This window comes from Apium graveolens, chromosome 6 (genome assembly GCF_009905375.1).
Source record: "Apium graveolens cultivar Ventura chromosome 6, ASM990537v1, whole genome shotgun sequence".
Classification (NCBI taxonomy): Eukaryota; Viridiplantae; Streptophyta; class Magnoliopsida; order Apiales; family Apiaceae; genus Apium; species Apium graveolens.
Window position 1 is genome coordinate 48,500,972 of NC_133652.1, and position 18,082 is coordinate 48,519,053.

Genomic DNA, 18,082 nt, shown 5'->3' on the forward strand with positions numbered 1-18,082 from the left:
GGTAAATTCAGAGCCGATATTCAGAAATAGAAGTGTGACCTGTCTTGCATAAGCCACTTGATTTGTTCATCAGTGAACTGTTTATCTATGGTCTGTGCAAGGCAGGACACCTTCTATGTTTGATCTCACTCTCTCCCCTTACTGTTTTGTATTAATATATTAATATATATTGTATTCCTTGGGTATGGATCTCAACTTACACATACACTAGTGCATAATACATGATTCAACAACTCGGTGATGGGAAAAAATAAGACGAATTCAAATCTAAACCTGCCCCCATTTTTATCACCGTCTTTCTTATGCTGATCTGTAATCTGTAATAATTTTTACTCGGCCAAAATTTATGAAGTCTTTTATTCTGTATAAAATTTTATTTAAATTATCAAAAAAGTAAACGCGATTAGAATTTGTTTTTTTTTGACAGGAGAATATTTGTTAAGGTGGCTTTTTGTTTGTTTATAAACTTTTATTACTGTCTTTAAATGTGGCGTTAGGCGCTGAGTGATGTGATTACGGATTAATCATTAAAGGCTGTGGCAGATATTCGGTGAATGTGTCAGGGCCTGCCTAGTACTGATGAGTAGGGAAAATATGGTTTGTTTCAAATTTTTTGGATAAAATCCAAATCGAAATTGAAGAAAAATCAAAAATTGCAGTTGTGACTGCATTATTGGTTTGAGTTTCAGTTTTAAAAGTTTTGATTAGATTATAAATTTTCGGTTTTGATTTTAAAACCAATAAAAAAATAATGGTGGCCCTAAATGTCATTTTGAGATAAAAAATGTTCCAAAATATCATTTTTAAAAATTATGGCCATAAATGTCACATCAAAACACTATATATCGTATAGCGTTTTTGTTTATTTATTTATTTTAATTTAGTAAACGTGATTTAAGTAGTGTTTTGGTTTCAAAGGTCACATCATGTAGCGTCTTGTTGTGTAGCGTTTTGGTCCCAAAACAATACTTAATCTACTTCTTTTTTTATACATATAATTTTTTCTAAAAAATTTATTTTAACCTCAAATAAAAATTGTTAATTGCCAAAATACTAAACAATTATTTAAATCTCTTATATATATAATACGAGAACATAGTTATAATATCCATGAGATTAAAAAATCTTTTTGAAATGACTAATTTACCCTGTACTTTAAATTTATATAAAAGAGGTTATTGGGAGGAATTGAACCCGAATCTTTACATTCACAAGGACATCACCTTAATACTATACCACACCGTTACTTAAGTTTATTATAATACACATAATATGTGAGTGTCGTAAATAGCGATAATTTATTTAACTTTAAACATAATTCGTAAAATATTTGTAGAGTTAATTTTGAACAATTGAATTTGAGATATAAAGTTAATTATAGTACATAAACGGATCATTCCTTTATTTATTAAACAATTTTTAATTTGAAAAGTATGTCTCATACATTTTTAATATATATTTTTTAATTAAAAATAAATGGTACATATAATTAATTTTTTATATGTTAAAAAGAGATACACTTATATAAATAATATATATGTGTACTACATATTTAAATAAGTTATAATTAGCGTATTTCGATTTATTTCGAATCTAAAACTAGAAGTTGACCCATTTTTCAAAAAATACTCGAAAGTTGACTAAATGACATGCCCGTAAATACCACGTCCCTGCATAGGTTTAATTTTAAATTACGAGTTCGACTAAAAAATCTTACCAACAAAGAAAAGTTTTGTGATATCTCATAATGGAAAAAAATAATATCTTTGAGATCTTTATAAAATCAAGTCAATTGATAATATGTATTAAAATTACTAGTTTCAAAATCGGAATTTTACCCATTTTGGAAAAATACTCGAAATTTGACTACATAACCCAGCCGAAAATACATCATCGCTATCTAGGTTTAACAAAACCTAAATACAAAATCCGGCTCAGTCAAAATCCGGGTTTTTTAAGGTCCGATCAAGACCCGGCTATGTGGACCTTTTGTGCATCTCTAGTCATGATTCATTTAAAACTATAAACGAAATTTTTATATCGGTTTTTTGGTGATACAAAGGATTATCAATTCATGTTATCATATTTTGGACATTTTAATCTAATATTATGAGATTAAGAGCCATTTTTTAGTATTTTATATTAAACCCAGTCAAATCAAAATTATAAAAAAAAAAACTATCAACCAAGCGGATTTAATTATAGTCCATGCGTTAACGTTAATGAACTTGGCATCTTCAATACAAATACAAGAATCTAGAGTGTTGTTCATAAATAGGTCAGCTAATTGTTTTCAGATATTGTTAATTCTTTCATGAAACAACATTCTTGTTATTACGATTTAGACACGCACGCGTATTTAACCACACTTAACATATCTCTATCCCCTTTAGAAATGAGATAAAATAAAATAATAATCTATCAGGCATCAGCAAGCAGCAAAAGCAACATTAATAGAGTACTTGTAAAAATCAGTAGATTCCTGACATATTTTCAATCCAATTTATACTATAAATTCAGATACAGTCTAATATCATCCATTAAATGTAATATAGAATAAGTTATAAGATCGCGTGTTCAGTGTTCACAGATATGTAGGCGAAATTGAGGATATCTGTCCCATTCCCAGATTATTAGTAGTTCAGTATATGTGTATGTATTGTAATCCCAGTGGGTTATGGACGGGAAACCGGCGACCCCGTCATCTTTAGATGAAAATGTAACTTGATTCGACTCGATTTTGTTTCGAAAAATGAGTATTGGAAATGAGTAGTGAGATATTATTATTATTTTTTTTTAAATCTTGCTTGCATGTGAATTCATCATATTTAAATTTTAATCCTCCTTCAAATTTTAGTCTATATATACTAAATCCGAATATTTCATACTCGAATTGAATAAGGGGTTAAAAACAAATACTCAAATCAGACGAATTACTAACTTTCAGAACATTATGAAAAAGCAAGGGAGGATGATGAAAATATGTGTAACAGGGATGGAAGTAAAAGGATGACATGTATGTTTAGGCCAAAAGTCAAAACAATCTCAAACAACACCTCATTTTTGGCTTTTTTCACATGTACACATAAAACACTCTTCCTACTTTAGACATATTTGCTTACCCTTGTTGTCATAATGTCATTGTGGTGACTTGTGATCTATATATCTCTAGAAAATATACAAATACAATCACGCATATAACTTCACAACTACAAAAAGGGGAAAGAGGAAGATGGAAGAAGGAAGCAATGGAGACCATGAGGGACTGGCTGTGAGTGTAAAAGATGGTAATATGAATAACCTCCACAATGAATCTTCAGCCTCCATTTTAACACTTGCCTTTATGCAGAAGGTCTGCTTTTTTACTTCACTTGCATTTCTTTACTGCTTCTCTACCTTTTTCTTTGCACTCCGTTTATATATAAGTGTAGAGGCCAGCCAGTTTAAACCAATATTATACCAATTATTGTGTTATTGCAGTATTAGATTTTCTATGACAATCTTGGCTCACTGCTTCATTCGATAATTTATGCTAAAAGTTCAAAAGAACTGTAAACCTCGGACATATATACCAATACCACGACTACAGCATTAAGTTAAAGATTGCATTGTATAAATGTATAAGTATTACATAATATACAGTTCCAAATTACTAGTGTTGTCTATGTACAGGTGATTGCAGAGATGTTAGGAACCTATTTCGTAATTTTTGCAGGGGAGGCTGCTGTAACAGTTAATCTTGCAAAGAGCAATGTTGTGACTCTCCCCGGAATTTCAATAGTTTGGGGACTGGCAGTTATGGTTATGGTTTACTCAGTTGGCCATATCTCCGGAGCCCATTTTAACCCTGCTGTGACCATTGCTTTCGCAACTTGCAAAAGATTTCCATGGAAAGAGGTTATATATATGTTGTTATTGTTTACTACATAATGCATGATTTGTTGGTATTTTATTTCAAGTTACAATCTTGGTTGAGTTCTTCTCAGGTTTGGTAACCTAATTACTGTTGGTGTTTGAACTAATAAAAGAAAGAGAGAAAATATAGAGAAGTAGTGAATAAAATGAGATACATACTTCTATTTTATTTCTGATAACCAACGTGTAGTTTTATATACTAGAAAATACTAAAACTCCTAAAAAATAGAACTTATCTTATCTACTAATTATTTGAAAAATACCTAACAAACTAATCAACAAAATTTCAAGAAAACAATTCAAATAATTTTGAATTATTCTCAACACTCCCTCATAATTCAAAATTCAAAATTCTAAAATTAATTCGATGATGTTGTACTTCCCACCATCATCATTGTTGTTGGAGCCCTTCTCTCCACAGTTTCATTTGGGAGCCCTTCTCTCCACAGTTTCATGTTGATGCACTTCTCACCAATGTACACATTGGAGCACTTCTCTCCAATATCAAAATAGTTCTTCATCAAATACTTGTGTCTTATTGACACTTTCTTCCGTCTTGACTCTACAATACTTTTGCACATGTCCAAACCTCTTGCATTTAAAACATTTAGGCCTTTCCTTGTTCCAACAATCTTTTTCTTCATGCCCATTCTTCTTATAATGACCACATTGAGTAAATTTTATTTTTTGCTTTTGAGTTTTTGTCAAAAAAGCTCCTTCAACCGCATTTTCAGTTTCTTTGTTTCTCATCGCTCTTCTTTGTTCTTGAGCTTGCAGAGAATTAATTAGTTCGGATAAAGATAGTTCACTTATATCTTTTGAATCTTCAAGAGATGAAAGTTTTGACTCAAACCTTTCGGGCAAACTCACAAACAGCTTCTCTACAATTTTGCTATCAGGTACATCTTCTCCCATCAGCCGCATTTTGTTAATAACACCCATCAAATTATCATAATAATCTTGTATAGTGTCTTTTTCTTTCATGGCTAAAGTCTCAAAATCCCTTTTGAGATTTAAAACTTGCATCCTGTTTATTCTTGCGTTGCCTTCATACAATTCTTTTAGTTTATTCCAAGCCTCTTTTCCTGTTTCACAAGTCATAATTCTTGTGAAAATCGATTCTGACACGGCCGTATGAATAATTGATAAAGCTCTTGGACCCTTACTTGACTCATTTTCGTGAAACTTGATTTGATTTAGAGTAGGATTGTCGGTAAGAGGTTGTATCTCCCTCCCACTTTCCACCCATGTCCATAAACCCAAACCTTTTAAATGAGTTTTCATCTTAACAGCCCATACTTGATAATTTTCACCATTAAAAAATGGAGGAGAAAGATTTGGTGTTTGATTTGAAGACATGGCTATGTTATATCACAGACCCTTAAGATCAATAAGGCTCATGATACCACTGTTGGTGTTTGAACTAATAAAAGAAAGAGAGAAAATATAGAAAAGTAGTGAATAAAATGAGATACATACTTCTATTTTATTTCTGATAACCAACGTGTGGTTTTATATAGTAGAAAATACTAAAACTCCTAAAAAATAGAACTTATCTTATCTACTAATTATTTGAAAAACACCTAACAAACTAATCAACAAAATTTCAAGAAAACAATTCAAATAATTTTGAATTATTCTCAACAATTACTTAGTTTTAACATAATTTTTCAACTCAGGTAACGCCTTACATCTTTGCTCAAGTAAGTGGATCAACCCTAGCCAGCGGAACTCTCCGGCTTATATTCAACGGGAAGCAAGATGAGTTTTCAGGCACCCTCCCATCAGGATCAGAACTCCAGTCCTTTGTCTTAGAGTTTGTGATTACCTTCTACCTAATGTTTGTCATATCCGGTGTTGCCACTGATAATCGAGCTGTTAGTCCATTTTTCTCAACTCATCCTAAATTTAATCTTCATACTAATTTTAATATAATGAAAACTAGAGTAAACATCGCTAGCCTAGTGGCGATGCTCCTTCTCCCACCCCTTCCCCTCATGGCCAAAGGTAATAGGTACAATATCGCACTCCCATCCCCGTATGTTACAAAAATTTGTGCATTGAAAAGTAAAACATGGAAAAAGAGAATGAATTGAACACTAATATATCCCACTTTAAGGTTAGTGACCCTGGTGTTTCAATTGCAAATGCAGATTGGTGAACTAGCTGGGCTTGCTGTCGGGGCTACTATTGTGGTTAATGTCATGATAGCAGGGTATCAGTCTATAACCACAATTCTCACTTCTTTAATACTTCTTTCCCGTGAAACACGACTCCTATAGAAAATTTAAAGGGCTGTTTAATAGGCCAATATCAGGAGCTTCAATGAATCCGGCAAGGAGTCTGGGTCCAGCAATAGTATCAAGCATATACAGAGGAATATGGATCTACATGGTTGCTCCTATAGCAGGGGCCATAGCTAGAGGTGGCCAAACGTGCGGGTTCGAACCGCACATTCGGGACCGGCTCGTACAGAAACCGTAAAATATTCGGCCCGATTCGGGCCGGTTCAAACCCGCACAACCCGCCGAAAGAATCGAACCGAATACGAATTTAATTTTAAAAAACCGGAACCGGCACTAACCCGCACGACCCGCACAGGCGAAGCCCGCGTGAGCCGCACAAACTGTGCAACCCGCACAGCCCGCACGGCATCTACACTTCAGCCAACCATAATCGAAAACTCATCTCAATGAGGCTTCCAGGTGCCACATAAGAGGGGAGGAAAAGAAGCAACCAACTATACCCAGTTTACCCATTTCAATCAAAATCTTTTATGTACTGGCTAAACTACACAAGAACCGGATCATAGAGGCCCGTTTTAAACTCCCTGACTAAACATATAACCCATATATGACGAAAAAGTGAAAGGAGGAAGAGAGCTCAAAAGGCTCTGTAACTACAAGCAAGCAGGATATTAGGAAGAAACTCTCCCGCCCAACCCAAGTCATCAACATGATTGCCTAAAAGGGTAAACCATTAACCAGTATCTATATAGGAAAAAGCAAAGTACAACATTTATGTCAAGTTTTGCAAACTCTTGGACTAATATATTCCTATCCCCTCTTTACCAGTCCCTGAGAATCCTGTTGTTGAGTTCAACCCAAATGCTCTCTTGGTGGTTCAGAGCTTAGTCTAATTGTATATTTTGATTACCGTACTCTTTTTAACCAAAAACTTACCGTGCCAACCCGCCAACCCGCGAGCCCGTGTGCCTGCAACCCGCGAACCCGTGAACCGCCTGGCACGCACACGAGTTCAGTGCCGAATCCGAGTTACCTTCTGCAAGTTCAAGCACAGCCCGGCCCGATTCGCTCGCTTCAAGTGCCGGTTCAGTGTTCAGTTTTTCCGGTCCCAACCCGCTACAAACCCGGCCCGGACCGCACGACCCGCACGAGTGGCCACCTCTAGCCATAGCAGGTGCATGGGTCTACAACATTATAAGATTTACAAACAAGCCCCTGCGCGAGATCACCAAGAGTGCCTCTTTCCTAAGATCCGCAGCCCGCAATTAATCTGCTGCTACCTTATATATAGAAATATCATCTAGCTTTGTAATCAAAATTTTAGATGGAAGTGAAAGTCATCCTGGGGAAATAATTTGTTTTTTTGCTGATTAATAAAATAATAAATGTTTAACTAGTAGGATCATAATTTCTTCTATATTTATTAATTAGGATACTACAGATTTAGCTCATTCTTACGGGTAATTGATAATCCAACATCAATGTCAGTTAACAGGCTTGTTCTGCTGTCATACAAGAGTTGCAGTTGACATTTAGCTACATTCCTCCTCCTTTTTCTTCTCTGAAGACAAGTAGTACAAGATAAGAGATAAGTATTGTTTTGCTTGACTAGCCCATTAGTTTGACAAATCATTCACAGTTTTCATTAACTTTATCATTCGAAGATTAAATTTTATAATATTGTAATTGAGTTTTTTTTTGTAGTAGTTGTTAATTATTATCGGTGTTGGAGAATCGAGAACAGGATCTAATCATTCACGGTCAATATTACGTACTTAATTTAGCTCAGATTTAAAAAAGTTGTAGTTCAAATTAATAAATTACAACTTATCTAATGGCGTTTTGTCCATTAATAACATGAGAAAAAAATGGACAAACACAATGAGAAAAAAGGGCGCTGACGCTTTATCTACACACTTGCGCGAAAATAAAAACGATCTCATCCGCAAAAAAAAGAAGAAAAAGAATGTAATCTAGATGTTTAAAATATAACTTAGGAGGAGTGTGTTATATGAACCCCAGCAAAAATCGTTTTGGGCAACTGTTAACACTTGAAGGGTTGGGTGACGTTTGTGTCACATTGTATAAACTTTAAAAAAAGCGTTCGTTTACTTTTCTTTTTCACTACCTCTGAATTATGTAAAGGGTAAACCGGAGGAATAATTAAATAACATGGTGTACCTTTGACGTATGTGATGTTGTTGTATTCGTGTATTTAACCAGTTATGTATATTACTACATTATCTGCATCAATCAATCAATATGTCTTCTTCCTGCATTCCCCAGGCTCATTGTCCTCTCTCCCCCCAACTTGTCACTTTTTTCAAACACTCCGCATTTTACAGACACCCTATCATTACCTAACTCAAACAAGACCAAACATAACTAGTACTTCTTGTAATAAAATCATACGTCCTACTTCCCACTTTAACTCACACTTTTCAGCGTTAGTAACTTGGTAATGATGGGTTGGACCCAAACTGTTCAGATCATTCTTAAACTGATGAGTTGTTTCATTTTGTTCAGATTTGCACACTCCAAGATGCTGCAACAAGAAAGTGAGTTCTTGGTGTTTTATTACTGTGTTTCTATGCCAACTTCTTCTTGAAAATTAGTGTCAATTGTTTTCTATACATGTTTGGTTCTTGATGTTACTCAATTATATCATGTTTATCAACATTTTATGAGCATAGCTTATTTGAGATATTTCTGAATGTCAATTTTTTTTTATTAATAACTGATATATGTATATGATAACTTGTTGAATTTTGTTATGTGTATATGCTAACAAATTCTGCAAATGAGTGTTAGTTTGATTAATTTGAAGCTTTAGTTCTTGATTTTACTTAATTGGGTTAAATTGTTATGATTAATTTGATTAATTGATTAGGTTCCCCTAGTGAACAAGATAGAAGTAAAAGATTATGACTGATATGGAAAGGATCGAGTTGTCAATAACTGCTATTGGGATTGCTAGTCTATACCAAAAAAAGTGCATACTAGATGAAGAATAGTTACTCAGTGGTTCACTATTTACTCGTTGACCTAGTAATACAATCCAGAGACGCTGTGACTGTCGAAAATTAGTACCACGATGTTTCAATTTAACATTGTAGGGCTGGTAGATTACGGGGAGTATAGGCTTTTGTGAAAACTTGTTAGTAGTGCTGAAGGCAACCATGTAGTAAAAACAGGTAGGAGTGTTACCTTTGTTATATAAGAATGACCCATCCATATAACATTGGAAATAGGAGTTCCATGATCATACTTTTTTAGGTTTCAATCACAGCATCTTGAGCAATGAATTTCAGACCAGTACTTGCCACTTAACATGGTAAACTGCATACTTAACATACCTGAACCTCCAGTTTGATCATGAGGACTAGGTAAATGATTTAGTTTAAAAGTAAAAAAGATGGTATATCAGATTTTTTATTTTATTTTAGCATGAGAGTGATAACTAATAACAATAATGTAAATTTTTTCCCACTGGCTGGAGAAGGAGATCGATAGGTTTTTTTTTTTAGTTTTGGGTTTTACTTAAGCTATTGTTTTTTCCTGTAACTTTTGGTATGAGTCTTGAATCAAACCTTTCTTATCAATCACTCTACATAAAATTTATAGTTATATGCTTATTATCAAAGTAACAATTAATAACATTATTATATGTTGTACAGTTGATGCTCTTCAAGAAATCACCTCTACTATGGGCGCGACATATTGGAAGTTTAATGATGACTTATGCCAAATTGAAACAGTTGGGACAACTCCTACAAAACCTGAGGGATCTGAAAGTAGTGTTGATTGTGAGTGCACCTTTGACAACAGCACAACATGTCGTGTCGTAAGGATGTATAGTATTCTTATCCTACTCGTTAACGCAATACCTTTATTTTTCAGTTATATACATCTGGCTTTTTGTTAATTCCTTCATCATTGTAGTAACAGAAGCACACACACAGACACACACACATATATATAAACCTATAAATATTTTTATGCTTCAAAACATACCACACGTACCCTGTAAATCTTGCTCGCCGAGCAGGGTCCGGGAAAGGCGAGATGTACATGACATTACCCTCATTCATAGGAATTAGACGCTGTTTCCTACCCATAAATACTTCAAATGCAGATAACCTCTATCAATTTAAACCATCTGTTACTTATGAAGATGCTACTTGGTAGATTTGTTAGTAGATTCTACAATGAAGTGAGTTTGGTTTCAATTAGAACCTTGATGTCCTTAATTTACCTCATGGGACATGGTTATTCGAAATGCTCTTCGATATTATAGCTCAAATTTAATATTATATGCAGTGTCCTCAAGCGTTATAATCTTCCTGGTGTTCTTCCCCCTCAACTAGTAAAGCTCCGTTACCTCCGTGAAATGTAAGATCCTTATCGAATGCCATTATAATGCATACACTGTAGAAAATATCAATAATAATTTAACCGAATCCAAATTTTGCAGTGATTTTGCTTACAATTACCTAAGTGGTACTATACCGCCTGAGTGGGGTTCGACACAGTTGACTTTAATGTACGCACCAATTATATACCATTTATGTTATTGGAGTATATTACTTGCTGGAAATCATTGTTTAACTGAAGTTTTGCTGCAGCTCTCTCCTTGTAAACCGTTTGTCCGGGGAAATTCCGAAGGAATTGGGAAATATTACCACTCTCAAATATCTGTAGGTCTTCATTAGAATTAATATATATTGTCCACTAAATAAATATCATGACTAGAAGTACATGATATGAACTATGAAGTTGTAATAGATGCATCGAGTAGAACTAACAAATCCTACCAATGTTTTGTCCAGTCCACATTGTGATTGTTGTGTAAAACTTGAAATCTCATATATATACATACTGTATATACTCCAACACATTCTATACATAAAGGAGGTGCAATTTCGCTAATTATAATTAGATGGAAAATATTGGCAGGACTCTTGAAGCAAACGAATTTTCAGGAAATGTACCTGTGGAGTTTCAGAATTTGCAGAACTTGGAAACTCTGTAAGACGCTAAGATTCGTCATGTCCGAGTCATCATACTTTTTTTTTATCTAAAATAAGTACTCAAATCTATGCGTATCATAGCCTGTTCATCTGCTGCATAATGTTGGAATTCTAGGATGCTGTCATCAAATCAATTTACAGGGAGGTTGCCAGCGACCTTTGCTGGCCTGAAAAATCTTACTGATTTGTAAGTCTCTTAGCAGTTTATTCCATATTTCTGTCTGTATTACTCGTATCATGATCAAGTAACTACTGTTCTCTTGCAACATGCAGTAGAATCAATGATAACAATTTTAGTGGTCCAATACCTGAATTTATACAGAACTGGAGCCTTCTTACCAGACTGTAAGACTGTATCCATCTTAGTAACTTTTTTTATTTCTGTTCTTTTTCAAAGTACTGAATTTAATGTGTTAATGAAGAGAAATGTGTGGAAGTGGACTGGAGGGACCTATCCCATCAAATATATCTGTTCTGGAAAAGTTAATTGACTTGTAAGTATATAAACTCTTTCATCTTATGACTTTGGTTTACTTATCTGATGACTAATTTCTTTATAATATATATAATATGTCGTACATTTTTTCTTCTGATTTTACAGAAGGATTACCGACATTAAAAGCCCAATTCAGCGATTTCCTGACCTGAGTAGAATTACAGGAATAATAAGATTGTAAGTTTGAAATAGATATACAATTTTCAGTTTGTCGTACATCTATTGGTTTAAAGATTATTCATCCTCTTCTTTTTGACATTATATACCTGGTGGATACAGGGTCCTGAGAAGCTGCAACATTTCGGGAGTAATCCCTGCATATCTTTGGAAAATGCAACTTGTTGAAGTGGTGTAAGTGGTATTGTTTTCAGATCTTTAATTTTTGTAAAAAAAAGCATGAACTATCCCGGGAACCAAAAACTTGATCACAGAACCTAAATGCCAATTAACTGCTTGAGCTATAATGATAAACTCAAAAGCAAAATTAGAAAGACTTCTCTTGCGCCTCAAAGTTATTTCCTACCAGATAAACATATGCAATAATCCAATAGTAATAGCATAAACACATTATTTTTACTAAAAAAAGAAACACTGCAGGACCCACTCCATATGTACTAATACTATTACTAGAACCTGCACGCATTTGATCTTTTGGTAGTATCTAACTGTTGTGATCTGGTCAGGGATGCAAGCTTTAACAGCTTAGTGGGGGAAATTCCAGATGACATCAGTGGTAAAAGCCTGAGAATGGTGTAAGTACAATATTAAATTTCAGTGTTAGCACAGCAAGATTTTTAATAATTTATGTTCAAGCTACTGATATATCCTTTTGAACTTACTGCTGGAATTTCAGAGCCAGTTTTATTATTGAAATAAGTTTTACATATTTATATTTAGCTTATATTAAAAGCCTATTCCTAACCATTTTGGAATTAACTGTTAATTGACTGTTGAGGAACAACTGCATGGTATTACTCTTTGTTCTATATGATACTAACTGCAGCTGTCTAAACAGGTTCTTAACGGGAAACATGCTAAGTGGAAATATTCCAGAATCAATTTTGAAGGATGGTTATAGCGTGTACGTAATTTCTCTAGATGCCTGATATAAAGCTTTTGTGCATTCCCCCCCCCCCTCTGTGTGGATTTAGATGACATGCATGCAAGAGCCTATTTACAGGATTTCGCAATTCAGTTTCCGTATTTTTATATAATGAAAGTATTAAATAATACAGAAACAGAATGCTTGACTCACTCATATACACATACTCTTCATGTGTCATGCCTAGTAACGGTATTATCGGTCTAACGATAAAAATTTACATGCCTATAACTCGTTACATCTATTTACAAGATGCTAAAATTGGTGATTGTGTGCAGTGATCTCTCGTACAATAATTTTACATGGCAGGGCCCGGAACAACCCACTTGTCGTTCAAACATGTCAGAATCTTTTGTGCAATTTTTGGTTTGTTCTTGTATGCAAAAAATTAATTGGTAATTCATGAAATTATTATTTTCTTTCATTTTTCTTACCAATCAGGAATTACTACATCAACTTGTTTAAAAGCTCTTCCACCGGAAATCCCCTGTAAGTTGCTTGTTTAGCCTTCCTTAATAGCATTAAGTTTAACCATTATACCCGGAAAATGAAGAAGAAACATGGATTTACCTAGATCTCTCTTCTATTCCGCGACTCCATCCTAACTATCTACAAACATTTCTACAGAAGGGGAATTCTTCCATGTACAGAAGATCTCACTTGTCCTAAATGTATGTTTTTTTCTTTAATTTTGTTTTAGTGTGTGTTTAAAAATTCCTTTATACTCCTGATGTTGTTTCTTAGTTATTACAAGGTCACATGAATCTGATCATATATGCTTTTCATTATGAATAACAATCAACTTCAGTCAACTTAGCTTGCAAATTCATGCATGAACAGATGCTTTATTAAAGAATTGATGGTCTAAAGTTGTAACAACAATGTAAACTGATAGTTGTATCAACAATGTAAAGACTAATTTCTTTTAATGAATAACAATTTTAATGAACAGTCTTTACATTAAAAATTGATTGTCTAAAGTTGTAACAAGAATGTAAACTGATGCTTTGTTAAATATCGTGCGTATCTTTTGACTTAGTAGCAGTTAGTGTTATTATGTCTATAGTTAAATATTATGAAGATTCTGAAACAATTTGGCTTTGCTCTTACCAAACTCGTACTATAAAGGCTCATTACAAAAGCTTGGTTCAACCTAGTAGAGTCGAGAAGTTCAAAGTATAATTAAGAACTCAAAATCTAATCCTTGAGTAGGGAGGCATTTAAAAGTTAACAGGTTTCTAACATGTATGTATTATGTATAAATTTTGCAATTTGAGGCAAAACTGTCCTGAGGTTGGTGAATCCAAACATTAAACTTGTTTAATTTCTCTTATTTAAACAAGTTCCCTACAGCTATTAGAAATAATATTTGCAATTTTAATTATTCAGTATACCAAAATAAGTTTGGACCTTAGTTGGAAACTGAACTGCAGGATCGTTTTAGCTTATAAATTTGCCATGGAAACTTTCCTCTTTTGTGATGCTCTGAATCATGAGATTGTGTGTGAATTTTATAGGCTATTTACATATTCATTAATATGCTAATGCATTCTCTATGACAGATGGGTGTTCTCTGCATGTTAATAGTGGCGGAAATGACCTACAGATAAAAGAAAATTCTAAAAAAGTTTTGTATGAAGGGGATGCTGAAGCTGAAGGCGGTTCAGCAAGATATTATAGATCCAATAATTTCTGGGGATTTAGTAGTACTGGAGATTTCATGGATGATAATAATTATCAAAATACACGTTATATCAAATCGTTGCCATCAGCAAACATTCCTGACTTGTATAATGCTGCACGCCTTTCACCCGTTTCACTCACTTACTTCCGATATTGCTTGCAAAATGGGAGTTACGCCGTGTCTCTGCATTTTTCAGAAATACAATTTACAAATAGCAATAATTACAGTAAACTTGGGAAGCGGAAATTTAATATCTATGTCCAGGTAAAGTCTAAAAGTTTCAAGTGTCAATTTGTCAATCTTTGATATGTTTAGATTTAAACTCAGTTTTGGTTCAGGGAGAATTAGTCGAAAAGGATTTTAACATTGAAGATGAGGTTGGTGGAGCTCAACGGCCAGTGATTAAACAATATAATGCTAGTGTGTCAAATAACATCATAGAAATCCGATTTTATTGGGCCGGCAAAGGGACTACACGCATTCCTAGCAGAGGGGTGTATGGTCCCTTAATTTCAGCTATATCAGTGAACCCAAGTAAGTATTTGTCACCTTAGATTATGAAGTCAGAAACTCTGCATTTTAAGATACAGCTTCTAGAATAGTGGTTCAGTATGTCTCCACTGTATGTATATTGAAAACAAAATAGGTGGTCATTTAATCTGATTACTATACTTGACGTGCATACACGTCTAAGATTGAGTTTAAAAATATTAAATCAAGGAAATTGGAATAGAGAACTAACGTCGCAACTATATTTTTTCTCACTTTCTTCTTTCTTGTTTTGTACAACTTTTTGAGGACTTCTCCTTAGTAAATTATATTCCCTTGTATGTTGATGCACATTTCTACTTAGTTAAGGTACTTTATTGTATATGCAAGGTTAGCCGTGTTCATATTTTACAATTTATCATCCTAAGAGTCCTCATTGTATTAAGGTAGTTCCAATTGTGAAACTAGATATATTTAACTTCCAATTATAGTGCATGCACTGGACTAATATATGTGATGCGTTATTATAAGAATCTATATCTAGTTTCCTTTCTGTTTGGAATATCTTGTTGTCTAGCAACTTAACTGTTGATATTTTGAACAGATTTTAAATCTTGTAAAACTGGAGGAAAGAAGAATAGCAATGTCTATCTTATAGTTGGAGTTGTAGCCTTCTGCGTGACTGCTTTAGCCATCACCATCCTTTGGTGGAAAGGATGTTTCAAAGGCAAAAAGAGTCGAGGAAAAGGTGAGAACTATAATAATTACTGAAAAGTAGCTTATTGTAAAAAACCCAGGAATGAGTTATAGTTTAAATGATAAAAATAAACTTATCATGTATGAATTGGCTAGGGACTAGTTTTGAAAAGGTTATATGCTGTTTTTCAGATAAAAAATTTACTCGGACTGTCGAATTTTAATGTTTGTTATTGTTATTACTTATCATTCCGTGTTGGCTTATATAGAGACTTCACAAATTTTGTGGCCGACTTCTGCTAAGATCAAATCACAGTAGTTGCTAAAGAGACTATCACTTGCCAAACAGAAAGAGAGGCATATTTTCCCTATGTTTTTACAAAAACAGTAAACCCTTCAGTTGTGAAAATTTGAAATTAGGATGTCTTAAGCCAAGATTTGTATTGCATTTTCTTTTTAGAACATATTCATTGTGGAATCATGATATGTATTTTCCTTGGACAGACTTTGAGGCAGTAGAGTTGCAGACAGTTTGTTTTTCCTTGAAGCATATAAAAGCCGCTACTAATAACTTTGATGCCATGAATAAGATTGGGGAAGGTGGTTTTGGTTCAGTTTATAAGGTACTTTTGTCGTATCTTTTGAACAGAAGTGCAGTCTGATAATAATTTATATATTTTTTGCTTTCATAGACTCTGAGCTAAATATGTTGTACAGGGTACATTATCTGATGGTAAAGTAATTGCAGTAAAGCAATTATCCTCTCAATCAAGGCAGGGGAATCGTGAATTCTTGAATGAGGTTGCAATGATTTCCTGTGTACAACACCCAAATCTTGTAAAGCTCTATGGATGTTGTATTGAAGGAGATCAGTTATTGCTGGTTTATGAGTTTATGGAAAATAATAGTCTTGCCAATGCTTTATTCAGTGAGTTCTGTTCTAGTTAAATTGTGTCGTGTTATGGTAAATTATTAGTTAATGCTTTAACCTTGCTGTGAATTTGGCGTTTGAAATACTTTTGCATCATTTTTTTTAATTTTAGGTTCAGAAAATAACCAGTTACTGCTGGATTGGCCAACAAGGTTCAAGATATGTATTGGGATTGCCAGAGGCTTGGCTTTTCTTCATGAAGAATCAAGACTCAAAATTGTGCACAGAGACATTAAAGCTACTAATGTGCTTCTTGATAGGGACCTAAACCCTAAAATTTCTGACTTTGGGTTGGCTAAACTTAATGATAAAGACAAGTCCCACATTAGTACTCGAGTTGCTGGAACAATGTATGCAAAGTAACTTTCTCTCGTTCATAATGTACCTTCACATTCCTTTTCGTATTTAACATCACATATAATAGATCTATTATAGCACCTCTTTTTTATGCTGAGGTAATAATATCATTTTGAAAATCTGACATCTTAATATTGGGCTACAGAGGATACATGGCTCCAGAGTACGCGCTGTGGGGATACTTGAGTGACAAGGCTGATGTGTACAGCTTCGGAGTAGTGGCACTGGAAATTGTCAGCGGAAAGAACAACAACAATTACATGCCAAGTGAATATTACATTTGTCTTTTAGATTGGGTACTCATGGACATCCTATATCTTCTAATTTCTATCTACAACATTAATAAGTAGCATTAATATTTTCAGTTTTTTGTAGGCTTGCCATTTGCAAGAAAGCAAAAAGTATGAGGAGCTTGTTGATGAAAGCCTAGGATCTAAAGTTGACAATGAAGAAGCAGTAAGAATGGTGAAAGTAGCTCTTCTGTGCACAAATACAACGCCATCAATCAGGCCTATCATGTCAGAGGTAGTTAGCATGCTGGAAGGACAACTCTCCATTCCAGACATAACCCCAGAAACAAATACAAATTCCGATGATCTAAGATTTAAAGCCTTAAGGGACTTTCATCAAGGTACAGAATCTCAGAGTTTTTTCACCAGAAGCCAAACCGAGAAACGAACACCCCTCCATACACAATCATCAGTGAAGCGTTCATCCTCTACATCTTTGGAAGAGACACTTGAAATCCAGCCGGACAGAAGACCTCACTAGTAATGTAGGGACTACATTTTGCATGTTTGGCCAGTTTAGCCATATTTTTGTCCATGGATTATCATTTTTAGTTGAAGGATCAAGTAGATACTGAATTCAATGGAAGGTTATTGAAGATAGTTTATGGAACTTTCACAATTTATTATTGTTCTTGCCAATTGGAACTTTAGTATGTTGATTCTCCTATAATGCAGAATTTAGTATGTGTACAGATCAAGTTAAACATAGCCGGGTCAAGTTGGCATGCAAGATAATATATAATAATCACTCTCTTAAGTTCAATTATATATAGTTTCATTTTAGACGTTCCTCTCAATTATATAAGTTCCGAATATAGTAAAATTTTATAATATAAAAAATAATTA

The 18,082-nt window shown here is 34.0% G+C and overlaps 2 protein-coding genes across 5 annotated transcripts; both read left to right on the top strand.

Moving 5' to 3' along the window:
• Positions 1 to 3,186: 3,186 nt before the first annotated feature.
• On the top strand, positions 3,187 to 8,261 carry LOC141664195 (aquaporin NIP1-1-like). The gene is made up of 6 exons (XM_074470095.1): positions 3,187 to 3,352; positions 3,673 to 3,897; positions 5,595 to 5,792; positions 6,069 to 6,130; positions 6,222 to 6,327; positions 7,326 to 8,261. The coding sequence occupies exons 1-6, from the start codon at positions 3,233 to 3,235 to the stop codon at positions 7,428 to 7,430; spliced, it is 816 nt and encodes a 271-aa protein (XP_074326196.1). The 5' UTR covers positions 3,187 to 3,232; the 3' UTR covers positions 7,431 to 8,261.
• Positions 8,262 to 8,445: 184 nt separating this feature from the next.
• Positions 8,446 to 17,881, top strand: LOC141664194 (putative LRR receptor-like serine/threonine-protein kinase RFK1). 4 transcript variants are annotated; one of them, XM_074470090.1, is made up of 24 exons: positions 8,446 to 8,719; positions 9,839 to 10,013; positions 10,482 to 10,553; positions 10,636 to 10,704; positions 10,787 to 10,858; positions 11,118 to 11,189; positions 11,307 to 11,378; positions 11,465 to 11,536; positions 11,614 to 11,685; positions 11,793 to 11,864; positions 11,967 to 12,038; positions 12,371 to 12,439; positions 12,703 to 12,768; positions 13,068 to 13,130; positions 13,231 to 13,278; positions 13,417 to 13,460; positions 14,352 to 14,737; positions 14,812 to 15,007; positions 15,567 to 15,710; positions 16,163 to 16,281; positions 16,376 to 16,586; positions 16,702 to 16,948; positions 17,092 to 17,242; positions 17,322 to 17,881. In XM_074470090.1, the coding sequence occupies exons 1-24, from the start codon at positions 8,623 to 8,625 to the stop codon at positions 17,715 to 17,717; spliced, it is 3,057 nt and encodes a 1,018-aa protein (XP_074326191.1). In that variant the 5' UTR covers positions 8,446 to 8,622; the 3' UTR covers positions 17,718 to 17,881. The 4 variants fall into 4 exon arrangements, with proteins under 4 accessions (XP_074326191.1, XP_074326194.1, XP_074326192.1 ...); XM_074470091.1 differs by having other exon boundaries at positions 8,448 to 8,719; positions 16,702 to 16,939; XM_074470093.1 differs by lacking the exons at positions 10,482 to 10,553; positions 10,636 to 10,704; positions 10,787 to 10,858 and having other exon boundaries at positions 8,447 to 8,719.
• The last annotated feature ends 201 nt before the right edge of the window (positions 17,882 to 18,082 follow it).

What these genes read in the sequence shown, in the direction of transcription:
- LOC141664195 (XM_074470095.1), top strand. Translation starts at nt 3,233, where the DNA reads ATGGAAGAAGGAAGCAATGGAGACCATGAGGGACTGGCTGTGAGTGTA. An exon ending in AAAGATTTCCATGGAAAGAG is followed by an intron (nt 3,898 to 5,594) that starts GTTATATATATG and finishes TTTTCAACTCAG; the next exon opens with GTAACGCCTTACATCTTTGC. An exon ending in TTGCCACTGATAATCGAGCT is followed by an intron (nt 5,793 to 6,068) that starts GTTAGTCCATTT and finishes TTGCAAATGCAG; the next exon opens with ATTGGTGAACTAGCTGGGCT.
- LOC141664194 (XM_074470090.1), top strand. Translation starts at nt 8,623, where the DNA reads ATGATGGGTTGGACCCAAACTGTTCAGATCATTCTTAAACTGATGAGT. An exon ending in ATTACAGGAATAATAAGATT is followed by an intron (nt 11,865 to 11,966) that starts GTAAGTTTGAAA and finishes TGGTGGATACAG; the next exon opens with GGTCCTGAGAAGCTGCAACA. An exon ending in CCCACTTGTCGTTCAAACAT is followed by an intron (nt 13,131 to 13,230) that starts GTCAGAATCTTT and finishes CTTACCAATCAG; the next exon opens with GAATTACTACATCAACTTGT.